Below are 24,716 nucleotides of genomic sequence, written 5' to 3'. Positions count from 1 at the left end.
CTATTTCCTGGGGAACCCAGGGGCTGAAATGAGATGCGGGTGACGGCATGGAGATGAAGGATGCAGCTTGCAGGCTCGGGGGCACCCCGCTAAAGAGTTGCTCAAAATGAGGGGCTGAGAGTGAGACAGGCCTGCCAAGGAACAACCCCCTGGACCCCATTCTCCGGGGGGGGGTCTCCATCCCCAACCCCCTGCCCTGTCCCCGAGATCAGACACCACAGTTCCTGCTGCTGTGGCCACTTACTTTATTTCTCATCGTTTACAAAAGTTAAACGAGACGTGTTCGGGGAGGGAGGGTGGTATGAGGAGCTCCTCCCCTGGGGCAGAGAATCGGGAAAGAGGTTTGGGGCAAGAGGTAGGCCCAAATTGTTCCCCAGTTCCACCTGCTTTGCTTTGAAGGTCCAGACCCCAGGCCAGCACCGGAGGACCTGCTGGGGCTGGGGCTGCGGTGTGGGGAAGGGCAGCCACCCCCAGTCTCAGGGTCCCACTTAGATCCCTTGCTGCTGCTGCCGCCGCCACCAGCTCTGCACAGCCCCCGGGCAGGTGTGCGGGGTACACCTCAGACCCCCGATGGAGGAAGGCACCTCAGCGGATGAGGGGCGCTGAGCGGTCATTGGTGACGGTGGGACGTAGCTTTACAGTGGCAAAGGGATTCGTGCCCCTGTAGGGAGAGAGGCTGGAATGAATGAGGGCCCAGGAAGGCTGCTGGGCAACTGAACCAGGTGTCCATGTCTTGCCTCCTGCCCCCACCAAGTCACCTCCACCCACCCCCAGCAACCGGTCTCTTCTGACCCCCGTGTGAGGACTCACCTCGGGAAGAGCTCTGGCGGGTGCTGCTCCCAAGACATAAGTTTCTGCAGTGGGGATGGGGATGGGGATGGGGAAGGGCTGGTTTGCTGGGGGAGGGGCAGGCGAACCCCTCCCATCAGGGACCAGAGGGCCCTGCCATGCCACCTCCCAGGGAACGAGACCCTGGCATTCTGAAGCCCAGAATGCTGTCGGGCCTCAGAGCTGAGAAACCTCTGGGCTGGAGTACCACCTCCTAGGACTAAACCCCCCAGGATGAGAATGGGTGAACCTATGGGGAGGTGCCCCCCTGCCCTAGGGTCCTGCCTTCCAGCCCCAGCCCATAAGCCTTTGGTAGTGCCCCCCCCATAGACACCTGGGGCTACAAACCCTGAGAAGAAAGCTTTCCCCTCACTCTCTAGCCCAGGCTCAGACCCCACCCACCCCTCTCTGCACACTGGGGCAGCCTGAGGCTGGTGAAAGAGGACAGAGCAGGGGGATTCCCGGTCTGCTGCCTCCCTGCCCACTGGATGCGCTGGGGGTGAGGACAGGCTGGGGGCTCACCTTGACATCACTGGCCACCCCCATGCTGCCCATGCTGTTTCGCCGGCTGCCGGGCAAGGGTGTAGGTACGGGGCTGGGGGCATGACTTGGCACCCGGCTTGGGGTACGGGAGCGAGACTGGCCATCCCAGTACTCCGAGGATGCTGTGGAGTTGCCCGGCCGGTCCAGGAGGTCGTCAAGGCTGTGGCTGCCCCGGAGTGGGTAGGACCTGAGTCCGGAGAAAGGGGGTCAGAGGGCTGGGGGCCTTGTTGCACCCGAGCCCACCTTCTGGGCCCCTGAGCATCCTCCAGCCTCCTCCTTGCACCTGGGTGAAAGGAGGCCATGGCTTGAGGGAGGCCCTGAGACAAGGCAGAGGGATGGACTCAATGGCTGGCCGGGTAGAGAGATGGGGGCTCCCGGGATGTGGTTCTCCAGGGGCTGGAGGGGGCTGGGCCCACTCAAGACTGTACCTCACAGATGCCTCCCTTGGTGGGCAGGGACACCCCCCACTGGAGTCCCCGGCTCTGCCCCACCCCTGATTGCTCAGGTACCTGGAAGGCAGCTCATTCCCGGGGTTCATGGAGGTCATGGGGCTCAAGGGGGCCATGGGGTTCACGGGCACCTCCTCTAAAGGCTTCACATAGGCCTCGGGGAACCAGCCGCCCCTGTGGGGCAGAAGCAGAGGGTCCTTTAAGCAAGGGCCAGTGATCAACAATGACCAAAACAATCCCAAGTGGGTCAGACGATTACTGTGCACTGCTGTGTGCCCGGCCTTGATCTAGGGCTGTGTGAATAGTAACTCGGTCAGTCCCATGAAGGAGGTCTTTTCTGGCATTCAAGGCCTTAAAGAGTCTGACCCTAACTCACCCGTCCAGCCCCATGTCCCACCAGGGGCTGGGGTAGCTTGGAGAGGGGGAAGCAGAGGTCTGAGAAGAAAAGCAAGGACACACTGGCCAGCTTCATTCCCTGCTCACTGGGCACCACCATGGGCCGTGCACGCAGAGCAGGACACGGTTCCTCCTCCCCAGAAGCTCCCAGCCTGCGGGGAGACAGCCCCACAACTGCTGATTACAAGGCAGTGTGCTTAAGGGAGTTGACAAAGGGGTGGTGCTGGGGGCGACCACAGGCAACGGCAGGCGCCCGGAGGAAGGGCACCCAAGCCCAGGGTGCCTGACTTCAAATCCAGAGCTCTTCCCACCTCACCCCTCTACCCCAGGCTGGTCCCAGGTGATCTGCACGCAGAGCCCCGAGCCTGCACCCCTGCTCCGTAGCAGTCTGTGCCTGCTTTTGGATTGTGCCCAGGCTGGGGGCTCATGACTTCAGAGCCCGGGTGTGGGCAGGGAACGAAACTGTGTAGCTCCTGAATCTTTGCAAGACTCCACAGAGCCCATCGGATTCTTGCAGACACCTGGGAAGGTGTTCTCCAAAGAGCCGCCTTAGACCCCAAATAACCCAATCAGCAGCATCCTCACCTCAAGGTAACTGGAAGCTATTTCATCTCAGACTGGCAGGACAGAACCATTTCAGTATGCTGACTTCTGTTTTCACCTTAAGGTGCTGACTCATGACAACATGTGCCATTTTCCCTAACCTATGAGTCACAGAATGAATAATGGTGTTCCCAGGGACGTGATGGGAGAGCGCTGGTCTAGGAGGTTTGTCATCAGGCCCCCAGGAAGGTTGCTACACACCTGTTGTCTGATGGGGGTCTGCAAGGCGAGCATTCCAGGGGCGGGTGGTGTCCCTGTCCTCAGTCTCTCCCCAATGACCCCCTTCCATTCCTGGTCCATGTGGTCACCTGCCCAGCCATGGACCTTTGCACCTATGAACGCTCCATGCATCACCCATGCCCCCACTCACCCATCTGTAACCCACATGGGCAGCCACCCAGGGGCCACCCATCTCCTGTGTATCCACTAATCCACCCCTCACCTCTCCAATCACCCATCAGTGTCTACACCCCACATGTGCAATCCTCCCATGCCCCCAATCACCCAGTCAGTCTCCCCATCTACGCACCCACCTGTTCACCCTCCATTCGTGCCCCTCTCCCTGCCTCATTCATTCCTTCTCTCCCACAGCACTCGTGGGAGCAGGCACCCCACGCTCTGGCTCTCCTGTCCAGAGGCTCTGTGGGGGGCACTGCGTGGCTCCCCCTGCTTCTCCTGCAGGACAGTGGTCCCTGCATGCTCCGTCTCTAGCTGCCAACCCTGCTGTCCTCCAGGCTTTCTGGGGCCACAGTGTATGGAATTCTCCATGTCCCCCTCCATGCAGGGTGTCAAAACAAATTGGTTTGGGGTCTTTAAGGATTTCCACTGCACATGATTGCAAGGAGGTGAGCACATTTCAGCCTGGCATTCACTGCCACCTAGCCACACACCCACCCTCATCCACCTGCCCACCTGTCCCTCATCTACTCAGCCACAGGCCCCCCCTCCATCAGAGCTCCAGGGCTGCCTCCCCTCTCACAATGCGGGGCGCACAGCAGGTGCGCAAGCAAGGGTGTTTCCTCCAGAATGTTCCACTCTTTTGGGAGAACCTGCCCATCACCCCTCCTCTACCATCTCGCAAGGTCCACCCTGGACTTGGTGAGGATGCTCTTCCTACCCCCAGGGAAGGGATGAGGAAACTGAGGCAGGGTGTGGGCAGCGGGAGGAGAGGAGAGTCTTCTGGGGCCCTGGGGGAGGCGAGGGAGGTCTCAGTTGGGGCCGGAGCCCAGGCCCCTGGGGCTCCTTCCCACCCCCCCTGCGCCCCGAGGCTCCCACTCACGTGGACGAGCCCTCCAGCTTGCCGTAGAGCCAGCCGTTCTGGGCCTCGGGCACTAGCACCTCCACGATGTCTCCGGCAGAGAAGCGCAGCAGCGTGTGGTTGGCGCCCTCCGAGTGGGAGACCAGGGCGCGGACCCTCCTGGCGCCCCCGCTGCTTCCGCCGCCGCCCGGGCGCTCGCCGGAGTTGGAGCGCGAGCACTGGGTGCCGCTGGCGTAGAGCGAGGCTGCAGGGCGGGAAGTTCTCCCTCGCGTCTGCCCTCGCTCCCTACTGCTGCAGCCCCGCCCGGACGCTCTGCCCCGCCCCGCTCTCCGCGCTCCGGGGCTCCGGGCACTTACTGGCCGACGGCGTCCGGGGCAGGGACCGGCGGTCTGGCTCCAGCTGAGACGCGGCCCTCGCGTCGCTGGGCTCGGGGCCGTAGGAGCCGGAGCCGTGCCGGCTGCGGGGGGAGCTGAACTCTCCCAGAGGCCGCTGGGGCTGCGAGGGGAGACGGGCAGGGGAGGGTGGGGCGGGGAGGGCGGGGGCCGCGCCTAGACCAGCCCCCACCCCCAGTCCCAGCCGTCGGCGTAGGGGTTCGGGGGCCGCCGGCCCAGCCACCACGGGGGCGCCGAGGCCGCGCCGGGGCGGAAGGGCGGGCCGGGGGGCGCAGCGTAGAGCGGGAGCCCGGGGGGAAGGAGGCTCCAGGCGGAGGCCCGCAGGCCCCAGGGCCCCGCGGGGGGCGGCGGGGGCGCGAACGGCGGCGGGGGCGCCCAGGGCCTCACCATGTCCAGGCGGGTGGGCGTCAGGCGGCCCGAGGGGTAGGGCGGCCCCAGCACTGGGCCCAGCAGGCCCGGGGAGTGCGCGCGCGACGGGCTGCGGCTGGCGTCCGACTGCTCCTTCCACAGCAGCACGCGGTTCTGCAGCATCCCCCGGGCCTGGCGGGTGGGGGCGCAGGGGTCAGCCAGGCCCGAGCGGCTCCCCAATCCTGGGGACTCAGAAATGGAACCTAGATCTGAGGACTCCGGCCCGCAGGCGGGAAGGTGCCAAAAGACTGCTGTGGTGTCACTTTGGATCAGCTCACCCTGGGACCCCCGCCCACCACCACTTTTGTCAAAGGCCCCTCAGTTTTCCTTGAGGGGCTTCCCCTGAGCCCCTCTCAGTCTGTGTGCTTTGGGTGGGGCTGTCCACACTGCCCAGCTAGAGGGGCAGAAGCCAGGCCTGGCCACTCAGGTCCCCCATCCTCCTGGCTGCAGTGCGGGGCTCAGGGATGGCGCTTAGCCAAAAACTGTGACCAAAGAACCCAATCCCATTACTGACCCTGTAACACCCTGGAAAATACATGCCTTCACCTCATGGGGTTTACTAAATAGGTAGAGTGAAGCCAACTAAATAAAACTCAGCAACAGACCGGTGGCAAATTTCTGATGACATCGTTTGTGCTCCTGGATCCAGCTATATCCGAAACCCTTCAACTTCCTGGTTAACTAAGTAATAATGCCTTTTCTGTTTAAGCCAGTTTGAGCGATTTTCTAAAAGAGGCCTTTCAAACACAATTTTCCAGTTCATCCCTGTAGTCTGCATAAGCATGTCATTTCGGGTATCCCCAACACACAAGCATCTACCTCTGCTCCAATACTTTCAAGGACAGGAAAGACGGCAGCTGAGCACACAGTGCGTACCAGCTTGCAGTGGAGGGGGGAGGGACTATAAATGTTCAACCTGCTGTGTGTATGAATCATGTTTTTTATTTCCTGTGTTTCATGATGCTCTGACATCCTGGGGACTTGCTAATCCTGGAGAGACTGCCTCTCCCAAGGAGAGTAAACAGCTTGCCACAGAGCACACCATTTGTGTGCAAACCAACTGATCCAAAGCCCGTATCTCCAGCCTCCTTTATCTGTTAATAACCCTCACACACCAAGCCGTTATTTCCCCTGCCCTAAATCACCCCAAGACCAGGTACCAGATAACTAGGAACCACGTCTATAGCCCAGAGCCCGCTGAAACTATTCAAACTGTCTGATTCTAAACTTGCTCAAACTCGCCTGCCCTGTCCTTCCCATGGAGACCACAGCAATGGTGCTGAGCCGTGCTCTCCCTAGCTCGTGCTGCCTCTTCACTGACCCTATTTCCCCACGTGGCCCTGCGTTGGCGTGGCACATCCCCTTTCCCTGGGAACTGTGAGTAATGAAACCTCTTTCAATGCCACCGACGTCTCTGTGTTGTCACTCAGTGGCCTCTATACATTAAATCTCACGTACAATCAAAACACTGTGTTGTCCCGCTGTAAAGGTCTCTCCCTTTTCTTTTCAGACATCCCCTCCCCCAAAGCCTGGCTCAGGACTGTCACCTTAGGAATTAGAAGAGCTTCCCTTTATTGAGCATTTACTCTGTGCCAGGCCCATGGTAAATGCTTTAACTGCACTATCTGCCCTGCGCGGTAGGTGCAATTATTATCTCCATTTTATAGAAGACGCTGAGGGTCAGAGAAGTTACAGTAAGTGACTGGCTCCAGTAAGCAGGGAAGTGGCTTGTATTCGTCTGTCTTTGAAACCTCCTATGACTACACCTTTCAACGATTTAAACCTGGCCCGGCTGCTGAAACCCTTATAGCAATCTCAGGCAGCAATTACAGAAAGGCGCAGAGCCTCACATATTGGGAGTAACTAGTCCAGCCGGTCACTAAGTGGACACTCCCTCTGTTTCCTTGCAGAAATTAATTAGCAAAGTAGCACAAAGACAAAACCCCAAAGGCCTTTGTGCACTTATTTCAGAGACAGTAAGTAAAGGGACAGCATTATATTTTGCATATCACTTTTTTAATGGGATTTGTGTCCAATTTGAGAACATTCAGTGGCAAGCACCTGCCAGGGTGTCAGAGGGTTCTGGGAGTAATGACCACAGCACCGAGCCCCAGCCTGGACAGCACTCAACTTCCCTGGCTGCCCTCAGCTCTGCCCCAGGCAGTTAGGCCAGTGGGTGGGAGGAAACACTGGACAGGGATTCAAAACCATACAGGAGATCATGGGAGGATTTAAAAAATCTTTATGAAATGGAAAAGCTATTCTAAGTATGACACAAGACCCATAAACTCTAAAACAAAAGACTCATAAACTTGACTAAATAAAAATAATTTTTCCCACGGCTGAACCTACTATAACAAAGTCAAACAATAAATGGCAAACTGGCAAAAATATTTGCAGCTCATATAAAGAGCTCCTACAAATTACTAAGAAAATGGAGGAAAAGCTACTGATATGTCACAGTAAAGAAAATCAAATGGTTCTAAAACATGAAAAGATGCCAATCTCACTTATGGGACAACTATGGGGTAAAACTACACTGAGATACTATTTTTACCAGTCTGATTACCCAAGATCAAAAAGTTTGCTCACACACTATTGTCAAGGAGTGTGGAAACACAGAATCTCATACATTGCTGATGGAAGTGTAAACTGGTACAACCAATGCCTATGTTCTTGGACTAACCAATTCCATTTCTAGGAATTTATCCTTGAGATATACTTGTGCAACTGCAGTAAACTCAGAGAAGCTAAGGGTGAGGTAGGAAGACATACTATTGACTAGACTTGGACTTGATTATTGAAGACGAATGAGAAAGACACCTTAGTGTCCAGGCACTAACAGTTCTTTATGTTGTAACTATGTAATCTTCTTATAAATATAGTAACAACCAAATATTTATGCTCAGCTACCTTAGGAGTTAGATCTTGGATGTTCTGAAGTCCAGCTGGGTTGGACAACACGCTACCTGTTCCCCATGCGTAGGGGAAGTCTGACTGTGCCATCCACGCCTCCCTCCTGAGGGGCAATCACCCCCATGACGCAGTCAAGGGAGGGTCAGCTCTTAATGTTGGAGGGTGACTGTTCAGGACACAGGCAAAAATGAGTTTCCTTCCAAAGAAGATATATAAATGTCCAGCCAGCATATGAAAAGATGTCCAACATCACTAGCCATCAGGGAAATGCAACTCCACACCACAATGAGATACCACTTGGACCATTAGACAAGGCAGCCCCTGGCAGAAAGATTGCTCCATTCCACACCCCCACATTTGCCAGCACGGCTGCCTGAGGCCCTTGCAGCTCAATGCAACCCGGACTGAGAGGCCGTGGGGGGCAAAGGAAAGAAACAAGGCACCTAAGAGGTCCAGTGTTCTGAGACTAGAACCCTGCAGGCCACCGGCAGCTGGGAGACACAGGTCACAAGCTTGCCCAGGACTTGACAAGAACACTTGCTGCATAACAAAGACCTTCTTAATCAGACAGAGAATGATTTTAAGATTGAAAATGGAACAGATGAACTAAAAGAAACGATGGACTTGTTAAGAACGCCATCAGTGGCCTGACAGGTCAAAGAGGAGAAATATCTCAAATGTGGAGCAGGAATAAGCGAAACGGGCGTGGTGGGGGAGAAGGGCATAGGTGCGGAGGCTCAGTGACAGGAGTTCCAGAACGAGGAAAAGGAAAGATGGCCGAGGGGTAATAATGAAAGAAACAGAGGAAGAAAGACTTGAGCCTGCAGCCTGAAGAGCAGTGACGGAGGCACTCATCAAGGTGGCACCTGGGCAACTTCCTGAGTCCCAGGGCTACAAAGAAAATCTCCAAGCAGTCATGAAGAAAGAGCCAGTTACTTACGAGGGAAAGGACACAACCAGCGCCGGACTTCTCACCCACAGCACAGGGCGCTAGCACACGGGGGAGATTACCGTGGGCCACGAGAGAAAAGGCCTGTGGCTCTGGGGCCCTTCAACCAGCCACGATGCCAGTCGCCAGGCGGGGTGAAAGCCAGCCATCTGCAGATACGCAAGGGTGAGGACAGCGTACCTGCAGAAGCTGCTCATGAAAGTTCTCTAGCCACACCAGTCCACCGAAACAGACACATCAAGGCAGTGGGAGATGAAAAGGAATGAAACGGGTGGGCAGCGCCTCTGATCACGCGTGTGGTGTGCTGGTAGCAGAGGGTGGCGGTGCCCTGGGCAGTGGTAATATGTGTCATCTAAGCAAAGTTGCTTGAAATACAAGGGCCATGCTGCAAAGAGAGGGAGAGTGAGGGTCTGGAACTATTGGCAAAACCAAGAGGTGGGGGATGGGAGGATGAGGGAGGAATAAAAGCTTTGCGAAGGCCTCATCTCAGACTCACAGAGAGGGCAGGAAGATACTTCTCCAGGTCTCATCCTATGGGCTGGGGGGACCAACAGACTGAGCAGTGTGTGTGTGTGTGTGTGTGTGTGTGTGTGTGTGTGTGTGTGTGTAGCCAGGTGGAGTGGCATTTTTTGGAAAGTTGATGGATATGTATGTGATTATGAGGGTCACAAAGTGAGGTTACCACAAGTGGAGAGAAAGCAGAATTTCCAAATTAATGAGGGAAAGGAGGAATGTATAGCAACTCAGCCATACTGACAAGAATGAGAATGGGAGAAAAAGAGAAAATGACAATGTAAATGCAGCTAGCTCAAGTTATCTAGAAGGAATAAAACCCGGTACATTACATTAAATGGAAATGGGCTGGATTCCTCCTTACTAGAAGACATAGACTGTCAGATTGGTCAAAACCTGAAACTTAGCTATGTTAGTAACAGAAAACATATTTAACATACAGAGATAAGTGAAGAGTAGGAAGAGCAATATTAATATAAAAGCAAAATTAAAAGCACCAAACTTGATTAAAAGACACATTAAGTACATAAATGACAATATTTTCAGAGAAGGTACAATAGTCACAAACCCCAAAGCACCAAACAACATGGCAGCTAAATTCAGAAAGCAAAACTCGTCAGAAATCCAATGACAAACGAGAGCATCTGGCTGGTCTAGCAAACAGAACAGAACAAGAGTATGGAGGCTTTCAGTAACATGATAAAGTCAATAGACAATAACTGAATAAACCTATCAATTACTGAATTTGTGAATGGTGAGAATATACATGCAGGAATAAAAAATCGTCCATATATGAATGAATAAATGCATAAATTAGTGAAGGCATGCAAAATGCAAAAGTGAACAAAATCGTGAATGAATAAATGAGTGTATGCAGTGATACAAACAAAAAAGTGAATAAACAAAGAAATGGATGGAGAAAGCGAAATAAAATAAATTTCTACAGAGAGGAAGGAAGGGAAAAGGGAGGAGGGAGGGAAAGTCCTGTGTACAGCCGGCTCGGGAAGGGCGCAGGCCGCAGAAGGGCCGGCTCGCTGCCCCCAGCCCCAGCTCACCCGGCTGAAGAACTGCAGGAAGGTGTTGGAAAGCAGCAGGTGCTTCTCAGCCAGGAAGCGGTAGCGCCGCTTCTCCTCCAGTTCGGCCGCCCGCTGGCTCTCAGACACGAAGGCCTGCATCTGCGCATGCAGCCGGTTCACACTCTCCTGGGGGAAACAGGGCTCTGGCAGGGGGCCTCATCCCACCCCCACAGGTGCCAGCTGTTCAAGCCCCCGTCCTTCCCTACCCGCCTCCTCCTGGAGCCCTGCCCTGAGCACCGCCTGTCCCAGCTCCTGAGCCTGCCCCCCTGCATGGGCACCCGCATCCTTGTGAGCCTGGGCCCTGCGTCCCCCCGGTCCGGGCACTTCTCACAGTCAGGGCTGGTGCCTGAGCCATCGCTCTGTCCCTGGCACCCAGCACAGGCCTGAGCACAGAGGTGGGGCCCAGGGAGGCCGGTTTAGTGAAAAGACAAATGAGTAGATTAATAATCCTACTCGGGAGGGAAGGCTCTGAAGAGGGAGACATGAGCTCACTTAAAGGAAAGGAGCTAGAGGGTGAATCCATGGGTTTGGGTTTTGGAGACAGAGATCAGCATGGGGACCTGGTCCCGAGGGGAGGGACTGGCCTTGGCTGGGTGGGATAGCTCTGCCTGGCAGTGGGGAGGGGAGGGTGGTGGGACAGCTGGTGATGGCACCTTTGCCACCGTGTTCAGGAGCAGCAGGACTGACGGCTCAGTCTCCTCAGTGAAGTAGGAGGCGGGTGGTGCTGGGCTGTAGGAGAGGCCTGGGGACCCTGGGAAAGGCCAGGAAGCCACAGAGCAAGGAGCGGTGCTGGGTGGCCCTGAAGGCTAGCCACACCCGCCCCACCAGGGCCTGGCCGGCCTCTCCAGCTGGTGCTGGGTGGGGGACCTCAGGGGAAATTTGGGGCTACCCGGAGCCCAGTCTTGCCCTGAGACACACAGCAGCCCCCCACCCCGCCTCCAGCCCTTGTACCTTCATCTCCCGAGCGTTCTTGTCCCTCTTGCGCTCCATGCGCCACAACTCAGACATGCACTTCTCCAGGTTGGCGGCTCGCTGGTGGTACTCGATCTCATAGTGCTGGCGGCTGTCCTGGGGTAGGGTGGAGGGGGAGGGAGCATGCCCCCACGTCAGAGAGCTCCGGACACCCACTCCAGAGGTCAGAGCCCTGGACGGGGACGGGGACGGGGAGAGGGGACTCAGCAGGGAACATGCATAACCTACAGCCAGTTACTGCTCAGCACTGGCCCCTGTGTGCCCCTCTGTCAAATGGGGAGAGCTGGTCCTGCCCGTGCCTGGCCGGGGGCTAAGGTGGGGAGGCCAGACTCACCTTGATGAACTGCATGTCCAGCTTGGAGTTCTTCTCCATGTGCTGCAGCAGGTCTCCGTGGAATTTCTGCACCTGTGTGGAATGCAGGGTGGGCGTGATCAGGGCGTCCTCTTGCACTTTCCGCTACAATACCCTGCCCGCTGCGTCCCCACATGCTAGCACCGGGCGCTTGTCAGAGAAATGGGGACAATGAGAGCAGCTGGTTGGAGGGAGGATTAAATGGTTAAACACACAAAACACTTAGTGCAGTCCCCGCTCAAAACACACCCTGGATGAATGTGTGAAGTTCTGGTTCTTATTTTTAGTCTTAGTCTGTGCTTTGATTATGTCACTGTCATTCTCTCTGCCTGGAATTTCCTACCAATCCTCAAATGCCAGCTTCCCTGCCCCCTCTGCTGAGAGGCCTTCCTGACCATCCCCTTCTCCAGGCAGAATCCATCGCTCCCTCATTTTGGTTCTGGAATGTGCGCAGAGTTGTTTGTTCATTGTTTATTCCTCCAGCCGTATGATAGAATTTATTGCTGGACCCCTGTTCCCAGCCCCTTGGAGCTGCTGTGGGCATGAACCCAGTCGGGTCCACCTCTGTGTCCTCAGCACCACGGGCAGGGCAGGGCCCAGCAAAACACACAGAGCTGTTGAGGCCTTAGACGGGCGTGGGAGGTGGCACACACTCCACTGAGGGTCCTGTGAGCTCCTCCACGCAGAAGCACAGGAAGCTAAGAGCGGACCCTGCGGTGGCACCACGTGATGTAAGCTCCGCAGATACAGCGATTCCGATTCCGGCGACTCTCAAGAAGTCCTTTTGCCACCTAGGCAGGAAAGCCCCTTGAAAGAACGGCCTCTCTGGGTTGCCCCGTTCCTCCTCCCCTTCCTCCTGAACCCCCGCCAGTCAGGCTATTGTTCCGCCACACCCACAAGAATGTTTTGTGGAAATCACCAGGAGGCCTCCACGTTGCTGACTCCCACGGTCAATTCTGAGGACTCTGACACGTGCTATCAGCGTCATTCGACTCAGCTGACCACTCTCTCCTCCTTGAAATGCCTCCCGTCCTCACCTCCCAGCTCGGCCCCTCCTCCGGGCCACCTCCTCCCCAGCGGCACCTTCTTGTCCTTTGCTGACTCTGCCTCTTCTCCCTGATCCCTGGAGGATGGTGTTCCCAGGGCTCAGGCCTCGGGCCTCTTTCCTTCTCTATCCACAGCCTTGTGTGCTCATCCAGGCCACTCGCTGACAACGCCCCCGCGTGGTTCCCAGCCACGACCTTGTCCTCAAACTCGGGCCTCGTACATACAACTGACTAGTTCACATCTCTGGCTGGTTCTCCAAAAAGCACCTCAGCTAATGGCAACTCCGCCTTTCCAGCGGGTCATGCCACAACCTTGGCACATCCTTGACCTCTTCCTTTCACACCCGACGTCAATCCCTCAGACAATCCTGTTGGCTCCTCTCTCTGTCTGAACTCTCCTCACCACCACCCACCACGCTGCTGCCTGTCCCCAAGCCCAGCCATCCCGGCCCCGTGTTATTGCAGCCGCCTCCTCACTGGCCTTCCCGTCCTGCTCTGCCCTTGGCCCTCTGTCCTGGTAATCTGTTCTCAGTACATGGGCCAGCGTCATCTTACTCTGTCAAGCAGTGACCAATTGTAATATTGTTATTGGCGTTCACAATGCCTTCCAAAATATCACATACCTAGGAATAAATCTGTCAAAAGATGTGCAAGATTGCTATGCTGAAAATGAAAAAACATTGCTAAGAAAAATAAATAAACGGAGAGATATACGACATTCATGGATCTGAAGGCTCAATATTGTTAAGATGGCCATGCTTTACAGATTAATGCAATCCCTATCAAAATCCCAGCAGGCTTTCTTGAATAAACTGACAAACTTATTAATTCTATAATTTATATGAAAATGCAAAGGATCTTCAATGGGCAAAACAATTTTGAAACAGAAAAACAAAGTTCTTAGAGACTCTTTGATTTCAGTACTTACTATAAAGCTACCGTAATTAATACAGTGTGACACTGGTGTAAGTATAGACAAATATACCAACAAAGCAGAGTACAGAGTCCAGAAATAGACCCACATATATGTGACAAATCAATTTTTACCATGACATCAAGTCACTTCAATGGGTAAAGGAAAGTCTTTTTAAAATGGTGCTGGAACAACTGAACATTCATACAGGAAAAAATTAACACTGACTCCCTCTCACTTTATTCACAAAAATATAAATATATGAGATGGATCATAGATACAAACGTAAAGCCCAGAATATAGAGTTTCTAGAAGAAAACTTAGGAGAATATCTTTGCCATGGGGTAGGCAAAGATTTCCTGGATAGGACACAAGCATGAGCCATTCACAAAAATTGCTAAATTGGGCTTCATAAAAACTTAGAATTTCTGCTCATCAAAGACAGACACTGTTAAGAAAATGAACATACAAGCTACAGATTGGGAAAAAATATTCACCATATATATCTGACAAAAGACTCACATCTTGGTCGGGCACAGTGGCTCACGCCTGTAATCCTAGCACTCTGGGAGGCCGAGGTGGGCAGATCGTTTGAGCTCAGGAGTTCAAGACCAGCCTCAGCAAGAGCGAGACCCCCGTCTCTACTAAAAATGGAAAGAAATTATATGGACAGCTAAAAATATATATAAAAAAATTAGCCAGGCATAGTGGCACATGCCTGTAGTCCCAGCTACTTGGAAGGCCGAGGCAGGAGGATTGCTTGAGCCCAGGAGTCTGAGGTTGCTGTGAGCTAGGCTGACGCCGTGGCACTCTAGCCCGGGCAACAGAGTGAGACTCTGTCTCAAAAAAACAAAAACAAGAACAAAAACCCACAAAAGACTCACATCTTGACTGTACGAAGAAATCCTATATGACAACAAGAAGTATAACCCAATAAAAATCAGTAAGAGACTAAACACCACATAGAAGGAGATGTCCAGATGTCCAGCAAGCCCATTAAAAGTCATTAATCATCAGGGGTATCCAAACAAGGCCACAGTGAAACACCATTCCAAATCCACCAAATGACTAGAATGAAAAAGACTAATGAAATGGAATGTTACAAGGATGGAGAGAACAGCAATTTTCATCCATTGCTGGTGGGGATGCAGAATGGTATAAGAACCGTGGATGTGAGTGGACATTAGTAGATGTGAGTGGACGTGGGTTCTCATGAGTGGACATGAGTGGATGTGGGTGGACATGAGTGGACATTAGTGGAGGTGAGTGGAGGTGAGTGGACATTAGTGGACGTGAGTGAATGTGAGTGGACGTGAGTGGACGTGGGTGGACATGAGTGGATGTGGGTGGACATTAGTGGACATAAGTGGACATTAGTGGACGTGAGTGGACGTGGGTGGACGTGGGTGGACATTAGTGGATGTGAGTGGACATTAGTGGAGGTGAGTGGACATTAGTGGACGTGAGTGGAGATGAGTGGACATTAGTGGACGTGAGTGGATGTTAGTGGACGTGAGTGGATGTTAGTGGACGTGAGTGGACGTGGGTGAATGTGAGTGGATGTGGGTGGACATGAGTGGACATGGGTGGACGTGAGTGGACATTAGTGGAGGTGAGTGGAGGTGAGTGGATGTGGGTGGACATTAGTAGACGTGAGTGGATGTGGGTGGATGTGAGTGGACGTGAGTGGACATGAGTGGATGTGGGTAGACATTAGTGGACATGAGTGGACGTGGGTGGACATTAGTGGACGTGAGTGGACATTAGTGGAGGTGAGTGGAGGTGAATGGACGTGAGTGGATGTGGGTGGACATGAGTGGACGTGGGTGGACGTGAGTGGACATGAGTGGACGTGAGTTGACGTGAGTCGACATGAGTGGACATTAGTGGATGTGAGTGGATGTGGGTGGACATGAGTGCACATAAGTGGACGTTGGTAAATATGGGTGGACATGAATGGACGTGGGTGGACGTTGAGTGGACATGGCAGTTTCTTATAAAGCTAAACATATGTCAACCCTCTAACCCATAAATTCCACTCCCAGATATTTATCTGACAGGAGCGAGAACATACACAAAAAGACTCATACAAGTATGTTCCCTGCAGTCTTATTCGCACTAGCTCCATAACAGCCTTCAACTGGAAACAACCTGACTGACCGGCGGAAGGATGGATGAACAAATGGCAGTAGATTCATACAGTGGAATACCAAGCAAGATAACAATGAAGTATTTATACAAGCAACAATATGAATTAATCTCACAGGCCTTATGGTGAGTGAAAGAATGCATAGTGTAGAATTCCACTCACCAGAAGTTCTAGATCAGGCAAAATGAAACTCCAGAGATAGACGCCAGAAAGCATTGCCCCTGGGGGAGTGAGACAGATGAAAAGGACACAGGGACTTTCTGGGCTGACAGAGATGTTCCGAATCTTGTTGACACAGTGGCTACACAGTGTATACAATTGTCAAAATCCATCAAACTTAACACTTAAGAACCCGGTATTTTTTGGTATGTAAGTTTTACTTCAATAGAAAACAATAATCAGATTCTGAGATAATGGTGGCAACAACATCTAGTTTTTAAATCTTCCTTCACCTCATAAAAACTGAAGGGGAAACTAGAAAGCAAAATCAGAAACTGAAGACAACATTCACGATGAAACGACAGGACGGTACATCCTCACAATCCCCCAAACGCAAATCAGTGCCAGCTGTGGGGTCCATGTGACCAGTGTCTGTGCGGAGGAACAGTGGGAGGGTGGCTGGGTGTCGAGGGACCGAGCACAGGAGCACCTCGACAGAGCCAGCACAGGCCCAGGAAGCCCGGCAGCCGGTATGAGGACAGCAGCTGAAACTGCAAAGGGACTCTGCCAGTCCAGAGGGGCGAGAGCGAGGGGCCCCTCGCGGTGTCTGAAGGGCGGCGCAGTGGAGCCTTTAGGCTCTCCTGAAACTGACCAGCTGGCCTCCAGCCCGGGACGCGGCCCACGTGGAGAAGAAAATGCTCTGAGCGGGATCAAAATCAAGAACAGGAACAACAGACACAAAGGAAAGAGAAAGTCCAGCAAAAGTAGAGGAGGGAACAGAACTGGAAATCACAGCCAGCATTCCAAAAGGAAGCTGCCGTATCTTTGGGAAACCACAGAACGGCTGGAGGAGACCTTGTGGAGTCAGAAAAGCTGTCCTGACTATGCCTCCTTCTAAAATTTCAGAAAAAAGTACTTTCCCGTAAAAGTGAGCAACAGAAACCCTCTAAAGTAGAATCCAATAGAAAGTTATTATGAGAAAAAAGAGAATATGAAACACACGGACGATGGAAGAGCACCAGGAAGGCTGGCCTGCAAGACACAAGGACACGGTCACCTCTGGGTGAAGAGGGAACTACAAGACCGTAAGATGACACAAGACAGGGAAAAACAACATGGATGAGAATTAGAAAAATTCAGAACTGAGGTGACAGAACTGAGGCGAAAATTAGAAATTTAAAAAGAAAACCGTAAGTTCGGTAATAAAGGCCAAACTATAACAAATGTAAGAGTGAATGAGCTGCACAAATAATACCTTAAGAGAAATGTAAAACAAAAAGGAGGAAACTTTTTTAAATAAAAAAGAAATGAAGAAATGGGGCATGAGTTTCTTTTAGGGAGTGGTGATGAAATGTTCTAAAATTAGATCGTGGGGAGGGTTGCAAAACCTTGAATATACTAAGAACCTCTGAATTGTACACCTTAAAAGGGTGAATTTTATGATATGTGAATTATATCTCAATAAGCCGATAGCTACAGATATAGACATAGACCCATATCCATGATAGGGTCCATACTATGGGCTCCATCCTACCTCTAGATATTAAATCAGAATATCTGGAAGTGGAAAAAGAAAGAGAAATGAAGAAAAAAGTAAAATACCCAAGAGGAAGAGACAAATATTGAAGACAGGCTGTGAAGACCTAACGTACAGATAACAGGAGTCCCTGAAGAAGAGATGCAAAGAAAGGGGGAAAAAAATTCTAAAAACCATAATTCAAGACAACCTTCTTGAAATTAAACAAAAGATTTGAAACTATATATTGAAAGAGTACATCACATAACTGAGAATATCAACCCAGACAGACCATATTCTAGAACAACTACTAGATTTAAGAAAAATGCAAAGAGAAAAAAATCTTTTGGGCATCTAGGCAAAAAGAGTAAGTGACTTGTGATAGAAAAAAATAGATAAGTAGACTTTTCATCAGCAATGTTCAATGTTTTATATCAGAAGAAAGACATTTAAGATACTCAAAGAGAAAGAAAGAAAGAAAGGGAGGAAAGGAGAGAGAGAAAGAAAGATTGAAGGATTTTAGACACAGCAAAGCTGACTTTCAAGCACAGAGACCAGACAAACTGTCACGAACCTGCGAGAACCAGAGCACACTGCTCACGCGAGCCTTCCTGCGGGAGCTGTTGGAGAACAAGCTTCAGATAAAACCAAGATGACTGGAGAAACACGGGTATAAATATTGGTCAATGTGTAATTCCTTGTAGAACAAAGGCAAAAGAGGGTTAAAAAGCAGCAGTCACAGTGTGTGATGGCTGTATGCTTGGACAGTGTGGACACCGTACAACCGGGCGCAGAAGGGGACAGCATACACAAAACAAACTTTTACTGCTTTCAGAGACCAAATTGGTGGTGGTAGAATTGGTGTCATCATTCTGAGTCTGTTGTGCATGTAACGTGAGACAGAGCAAATTGGTAACTGTGGGATATTCTGATTCTTTCATTCTCCCTGTCCCTGAGAAGCAGGATTCCTGACGTGGAACCGAGGAGATACTGGTGTAATACAGAGAGGCCAAGTGAAATGCCTACAGCACTGAAACTGAACTGGGAGTGTCAGTATGAGCTTATGGAGTATTTTACCTTTAAATACATATCTATGTATATAGTACTACATATGTGTGTATGCACACATATGGATGTATACACATGTATGTCGTGTAGCGCTGGCCACTAAGACAGCCTAGAAACAAAGACCAACCCAGCAGCAAGGAGCGCCCAGATCATGGTCTTGAAATAGCACTTGCCACTAAAAACTGAAAGTAAACCAGGGCTTCATGAAGAAACGGCGCAGTCCGTGTGTCGAGCAGCAACAGTGGCAGATGAGGCTGGGACACCTCCTCATGCCAGAGAGCAAGGAAGCTGTCAAAACCACTGGGTCATGTCAAAAGGAGTCAGGAGATAGACTGGAGAGCCCTCCATGGCCAAAGATGGGACATTTTAAGCATCAGAGAGATAATAACTGCAAAGCATTGAAACACATCCGATAGGTTTATATCTAAGATATTGATAAAAATAAAAATTACTACAGAATGGTGCTAGTAAAAAATGATGAAGTTATTTGGTCACCTCACCTGCAGAGGATGACAGAGAGCAATTCACTTCCTTGGAACCTGATGAGTCAAGGGGATGAATTAGGCTTTTCTCCTGCCTCCCCGTATGCAAAGTGCCAGTGGGTGACAACGCGGGTATGGGCAGCATTCCAGAGAACCACGCTTCCGAAAGGGGCTCAGAACAGCAGTGTGACCCCCAGTGCACAAATGGGTCTAGACACAGTGATGCCTCCGGACGGAAGAAGCCACCACCCTCTGGTCCTGCCCCTGGGGTGGAACTGGAGTCCCATCAAGGCTCTGGACTCAGAGGACAGCGGAAGCAGCTGACCTGCAGCAGGGGTACACCACCAGTGACCTCCAGACCGTGGGAGAGCCAGGTCAGACGGCCCCGGGGTCTCACTAGACAAAGTGTAAGGAAAAGAAAGAGATGCTGGGGAACCAGAAAGTTAAGAGAGACTCAAAGACGTTTTTTTTTTTTCAAAGAACAAAACCAAATCCTAGTGTCTCAGGATGTATGGTCGGGCGATAACTATGAAGGAACACAAGGAAAAGTCAGCTCAGACCAGTGGCCACTTTGGGTGGGGGAGGGGCTGTGATTTTGGTGGTGGCGTCTGGAGGCTTCTGGGGAGGCTGGCGGAGTTCTTGGCCCGGGTGGCAGTTTCCAGGCTGGTCTGCCTTCTAATGATTCATCAAGCTCTAACTTGTTCACTGAGGTTTTCTAGTATCTGTTTTCATTTACAACAAAAAAGATTTTTTAAAAAACTAAATCTAAGTCAGATCCTGTCCCCACTTTGCTCAAAACCCTCTAATGCTGTTGCTTCTGCTGAGAGAAGGGCCAGCGACCCGACAGGCCACGTCCCACTCGGCCCCCTCTGCAGCATCCCCACCTTTCCCCAGCTGTTCCCGCTGCCCAGGACGCTCTTCCCCGACAGGTGCCCAGGCTAACCCCTCATCTTCAGGCCTCTCTCCACATCACCTTCCTGGGGATGGTTTCCTTTAACCCCAAACACGTCCTATCCTGCGCTTCTTCCCCCCACAGCTTATTTTGCATCTAATGTGTTACGTATATTACATAGTCACTTCTCCATCGTGGGTTTGGTCCTGCAGGGCTTTCTGTCCCCGGTGCCTGCAGCAGTGCCCGGCACACGGCAGCCAACTGAATACATGAGCCCCAGGGGGAGGCGGCCTCTGGCGCTGTTCTACCCGGGAACTGCTCTGGCCACGGACCTGCCCAGTTGTCACAGCCAAGACACCAGTGCCTGGAAAGGGCAGCTCTTCTTACAGAGAGGGCCTGGGTGACACTCGTCCCTCCCCAGCCCAGGTGTGCAAGTGGCCTGGAGGACCACTGAACACAAACAGGAAGCCACGGGCTCTGAAACTCCACGCTCAAGCCCCAGGGGGTGGCAAGGGCTCAGCGCTACACCCCCAAGTGCCATGTGTGTAGGTGTCATGCACGTTTTCTGCTAGTGAAATTGTTGCCTATATCAAACTGATCAATATTTTATGGTGACCCCCAAGGAGCACTCTGACTTCCAGGGGTTCCACCCCACACGTCTGAGAACCACGGACTGTCATAATTAGTTGAAATTTCCTTCTGAAACTTCCAAGACCCCTCACCACCAGCGCCCCCACCGCCCCCACTCTGCCCCACACCCACTCTCTGGCTCACCTCTGCCCACCTCATGCTCACGTCCTCGCTCAGCCTGTCGCCGCACAAACACCCTCTCTCCTCCCCGTCTAGCCAAGCCCCACTCCCTTTCAAAGCTCCTTCGTCCCTCCACAGTCTCTGAGGCCCTGCTCGGTGCCAGGCCCCATGCCAGGCACTGAAGCCACAGAGAAAAGGAGACCACGTCCCAGCCCCTGCAGAGCGCCTGGTCTGGAGCGACAGAGGCAGGTAAGTTACCACCTACTTGGGGTTATCATAGCTAAGGTACCGGGGGGCTTCCGGGCACCAGGGTAAACAGTTTACACTTATTAATTCACTTCATCCTCTCAAGAATCCTACAAGGCAGTTATTATGATTGTCTCTATTTCTCAGATAGGCACAGAGTCCAAGGTCACAAAGTGAGTAACTGGCGAAGCTGGGCTTTGACCCCAGATGCTCAGGCCACAGACCCACCGCGTGCTAAGAAGAGACAGAAGCATCTGTTGGAGTCCAGAGGGAGGAGTGGCTGAGCCTGCCGGGGGTCAGGGAGGCTTCACAGATGAGGGACAACCATGCTGGACTGCGAGGGTCTGGGCTGAGAGCACAGCAGGACAGCAGCGTGGGGGTGGGGACCCTGGCGAGGGCCAGCCCTTCAGGGTGGGTGGGCTGGGCTAGGGGAGTCAGAGAGGGGCTGCTGGATCTGCAGGGCCTGGGACCCCTTGCTGAAGAGCCTGTGTTTAGCTCTGTGGGCGGCGGGGGCAAGGAAGGGTCTGCCTCATGGGAGTGGCCTGGTCAGATCCCTGGCGCTGCTCCCTGGGAGGCTGGAGGAGGAGGGAGGGGCAGCGGGGCGGGGAGGAGGCAGCGTCCTGGGACCCGATGCTCTCCACTCACTCTGGGATCTTAGGTGATGACTACATCTCTGAGACTCAGTTTCCTCCCTTGTAAAATGGGGGACAGAAATGCCACCAGCCTCCTTGGGGTGCCAGAGCCTTGAACAAGCTATTATAGGGAACTGTGCCCAGCAGAGCCAGGGCCTGGCAGGTGTTAGAAGGGCATACTCTGTCGTCATGTCACAGGGCCAGCTGCGGGCTGGGAAGTCCTCCCTGAGAAGGGAACCTGCGTGGTTGGGCCCTGTTCTCCTTGGCATGCAGCCTGCTTTCCTCGAGTGACCTGGCCAGGTGCTGGGGTCAGATACTTACCATCACCTCCAGGTCAGAGTTCAAGTGTCGCTGGGTGTCTGACATCTGCACCAAGATCTCACCTGGAGGCACAGACAGGACTGGAGCTGTGGCTTTAGCTTGGGGGAGCCTGCCCTGCCCTCCCTCTTCCCGCCAGAAGCCAACAGAGGGCCTGCCCGAGGCTGGATTTGGGACCAAAGTCCGGGGATTTCCTACATGGCTCTCAGGGACTCAGACATGCTGTCCCAGCCCCGGAGCAGCCCTGCAGGGAGTGGCAGGGAGCAGCCTGGGCTCAGAAGGAGAGGCTGGGCTCTGGACCCTGGGCTGCAAGGCCTGTGTCAGGGGAGGGGCCATCCTGCGAGGCAAATGTGCAAAAGGAACCCCCTCTGGAGCCCACAGATGGGCACAGACAGTCTCCGTGCGGAGGGGAGGCCAGGGCGGGCTAAGAGGAGGCCCCCGGGCTGAGAAGAGGGTGCAGTGCAGGGGCAGCGCCTCACCCAGAATCTGCGAGGTGGAACTCTGCAGGGCCTGCTCCCCGATCTTCTGGATGGCACTGAAGTATATCTCGGCCGCCTCGGACAGAGCTGCAGGGTGAGAAGGGACCGCTCCAGCCCCCGTGCCCATCGCCCCCACCCTCCCAGAGACTCCTCCTTTCACCTGTGGGGGGCATGTGTGTGTGGGGGGGCACCCTGGGAGGTGTGTGGAGGTGGGGCATGGGCCAGAGGAGAGCAGGGGTCAGGGCAAGGACGAGGTAGGGGTTCCCTTTGTGCGACAGCTGCACCCAGCCCAGGGCCTGGCGGTGGGCGGGACCTGGGCGTGCCTGTCGTGGGTGAGTGTGGGCATCTGAGTGCCCATGAGGAGGGTGCGCAGGTGTGCCGTGAGGCTCCGGGTGGGGGCGTGGGGAGGGCAGGCTTTGGCTCTGAGGCCCTCAGCCCTGGGGGTGACAGCGCTGGTGGAGGGCGTGTTGCTGGAAGTACGGGCAGCCACCGTGGCGGCTGAAGGGGTTTGGCGAGGACTGAGAAGTGGCGAGGGCTGGCTGCAGGGTGTGTGGACGGGTGGCCAGTTGGGGTGAGGCTGGGGGTGCAGAGGTAGGACTGGGGGTGGGGGTGGGTTCAGCAGGTGGCATCGAGGTGACACCTAGAAATGTGTGTGCCTTTGGGGGTGGGTGCTGGGGGAGGTGTGGGCCTTGCAGGGCACTGTGTCTCAGAAGCGCCTGGGGCACCTGAGGGGAGGTGGTTAGGGTTGGGGGTGTGAACTGGGATGGGTGGGCACGGGAAGGTGGGGGTGTGTAAGGCCTCTAGCCGCAGGAGTGTGAGGGTGAGCGGAGGGTCTGGTGAATGGCTGCGGTGTGGGGTGCAGAGAATACACCCCACAGGTTGGGGGGCACCGGTGACTGCATGGAGGGGCCCGGTGGGTGGGGGTGGTGGGCCCAGGGGCTGGGTGCCTCATGGCCTGGGGAACTCACCGTGGAAGGCCCGCAGGTAGTTGTTGCCCAGGTACACCAGGTTCTCCAGGGCGGGGTTGAACTGCTCCATGATGCTCTGGGGCAGGGCAGGGAGGGGAGGCGTGGAGATGGGAGAAGGCACGGCGCACAGAGTCAAGCAGCCCGGCCTCAGAGGCAGGGCACCCCTGGCCCCAGTGAAAAGCCTCCAGACTCTGGGGAGCCCACCTAGAAATCTGGGGTCACCCAAAATCCTGGTTCTTGGCTGAAGAGGCCTCAGAGGCCATCTCTTGGGGCCCCATTCCAAGCCAGGGTTCCCTTGCAGGCAGCTCCCACTCACACACCTGCCCTGGAGGGACCCCAGTCCCTCCCGAGATGGTGCACCTCGAAGGTTTTCCTCCCAGTGGCTGGAGACTGTCCACCTGCCTTGGCCCCTGCTGGACACCGCCCAGCCCTGCCCTGTGTCCAGGCCTCGCTGGGCTAGACACACGGGGCTGCCGACAGTCACCTCAGGGGAAGGGCAGATCCTGCCCTTGTCAAAGAAGAGCACCTGTGGGAGCCAGGCTGTGGCTGGATCATCGTGGGCCACCCCAGGCTGTGGCCAGGTGGAGAGCTCCCTGGGTGGTAGAGAGAGCCCTGGACTTGGACTTGGGTCTTGATCCAAACCCCAGCAACACCTCTTCCTCCCTTCATGACTTTGAATGAGCTATTTAACCTTGGTCTGTTTTCTCATCTGTCAAAGGGGGTAATTATTTTCCATTTCATGGGGGGTGATGTGAGGCTTCCATGTGAAAGGGCTCTGCATACAGGAGGTGCTTAGTAAATGTCTGTGGAGATTGCAGCAACACCTCTGAAGGTGAAGTAGGACGTCTGAGTGAGGGCTCAGAAATGAGAGGAAGAGTCCCCAACGCCAGGCCAGGCAGCCAGCTCCTTTCCTGGACTCTCACCTCTCACTCCCTAGGTCCTGGTTCCATCCTGCCTTGCCCAGTGTTTGGGAGTTGGAGGGTCCTGCCGAGAGGGTGGCTTGCCACTGCAGGCGTCCCCACCGCCATGCCCAGCCTGGTTCGGGGCCTCCCTTCCCAGAACACCTGTGGCCTCACCTCTGCACCCCAGGAGGAGGTGCTCGGGCCCTGGGCCCGGGCTGCCCTCGCGCTCACCTTGTAGATAGCCATGGTGGACCTGTAGAACTGGTCCATCTCGGGGGCCATGGGGCGGCTGCAGCTGGTCTGAGGAGGCTGGGAGCTGGCAGCGATGGCTGGGCTGGAAGTGCTGCGTGTCGGTCCCTGCAGGTGTCCGCTGCTCGGCAGGCAGTGAGGCGGCTGCAGGAGGATCTGGAGACGGAGGCCTGCCTTGGAGGAGGTGGCAGCTTAATTATTCACCAGCTGGGGATGTCAGAATGTGATCTGGGGCGTAACCAGACCCGGCAGGGAAGGCATCCTGTGACGCGGGCAGGTTCGTTTGACCTGC

At 54.1% G+C, this 24,716-nt stretch overlaps 1 protein-coding gene across 3 annotated transcripts; it reads right to left on the bottom strand.

The window, feature by feature from the left end:
* Positions 1-228: 228 nt before the first annotated feature.
* Positions 229-24,602, bottom strand: BAIAP2L2 (BAR/IMD domain containing adaptor protein 2 like 2). Of its 3 annotated transcripts, XM_045552887.1 has the most exons (14): positions 24,407-24,602; positions 23,274-23,349; positions 22,306-22,392; positions 21,830-21,891; positions 11,638-11,709; positions 11,283-11,399; positions 10,311-10,457; positions 4,857-5,009; positions 4,434-4,572; positions 4,099-4,321; positions 1,881-1,994; positions 1,351-1,558; positions 811-854; positions 229-661 (listed from the first exon to the last, which is right to left on the bottom strand). In XM_045552887.1, exons 1-14 carry the CDS (start codon positions 24,455-24,457, stop codon positions 586-588), a joined length of 1,569 nt encoding a protein of 522 aa, XP_045408843.1. In that variant the 5' UTR covers positions 24,458-24,602; the 3' UTR covers positions 229-585. The 3 variants fall into 3 exon arrangements, with proteins under 3 accessions (XP_045408843.1, XP_045408845.1, XP_045408844.1); XM_045552889.1 differs by lacking the exons at positions 229-661; positions 811-854 and adding an exon at positions 3,937-4,006 and having other exon boundaries at positions 1,469-1,558; XM_045552888.1 differs by lacking the exons at positions 229-661; positions 811-854; positions 1,351-1,558; positions 1,881-1,994 and adding exons at positions 3,358-3,644; positions 3,937-4,006.
* Between the last annotated feature and the right edge of the window lie 114 nt (positions 24,603-24,716).

Source organism: Lemur catta, chromosome 6, assembly GCF_020740605.2.
Source record: "Lemur catta isolate mLemCat1 chromosome 6, mLemCat1.pri, whole genome shotgun sequence".
In the NCBI taxonomy this organism is placed as follows: Eukaryota; Metazoa; Chordata; class Mammalia; order Primates; family Lemuridae; genus Lemur; species Lemur catta.
The sequence above is the reverse complement of the archived record's forward strand: the minus strand, read 5'-3'. Positions and strand labels throughout refer to the sequence as shown.

Coding starts and splice junctions, on each gene's coding strand:
- BAIAP2L2 (XM_045552887.1), bottom strand. CDS start 24,457: ATGGCCCCCGAGATGGACCAGTTCTACAGGTCCACCATGGCTATCTAC. Junction 1,559..1,880: donor GGGAATGAGCTGCCTTCCAG/GTACCTGAGCAA, acceptor CTCCGGACTCAG/GTCCTACCCACTCCGGGGCA. Junction 662..810: donor CCGCCAGAGCTCTTCCCGAG/GTGAGTCCTCAC, acceptor CTCTCCCTACAG/GGGCACGAATCCCTTTGCCA.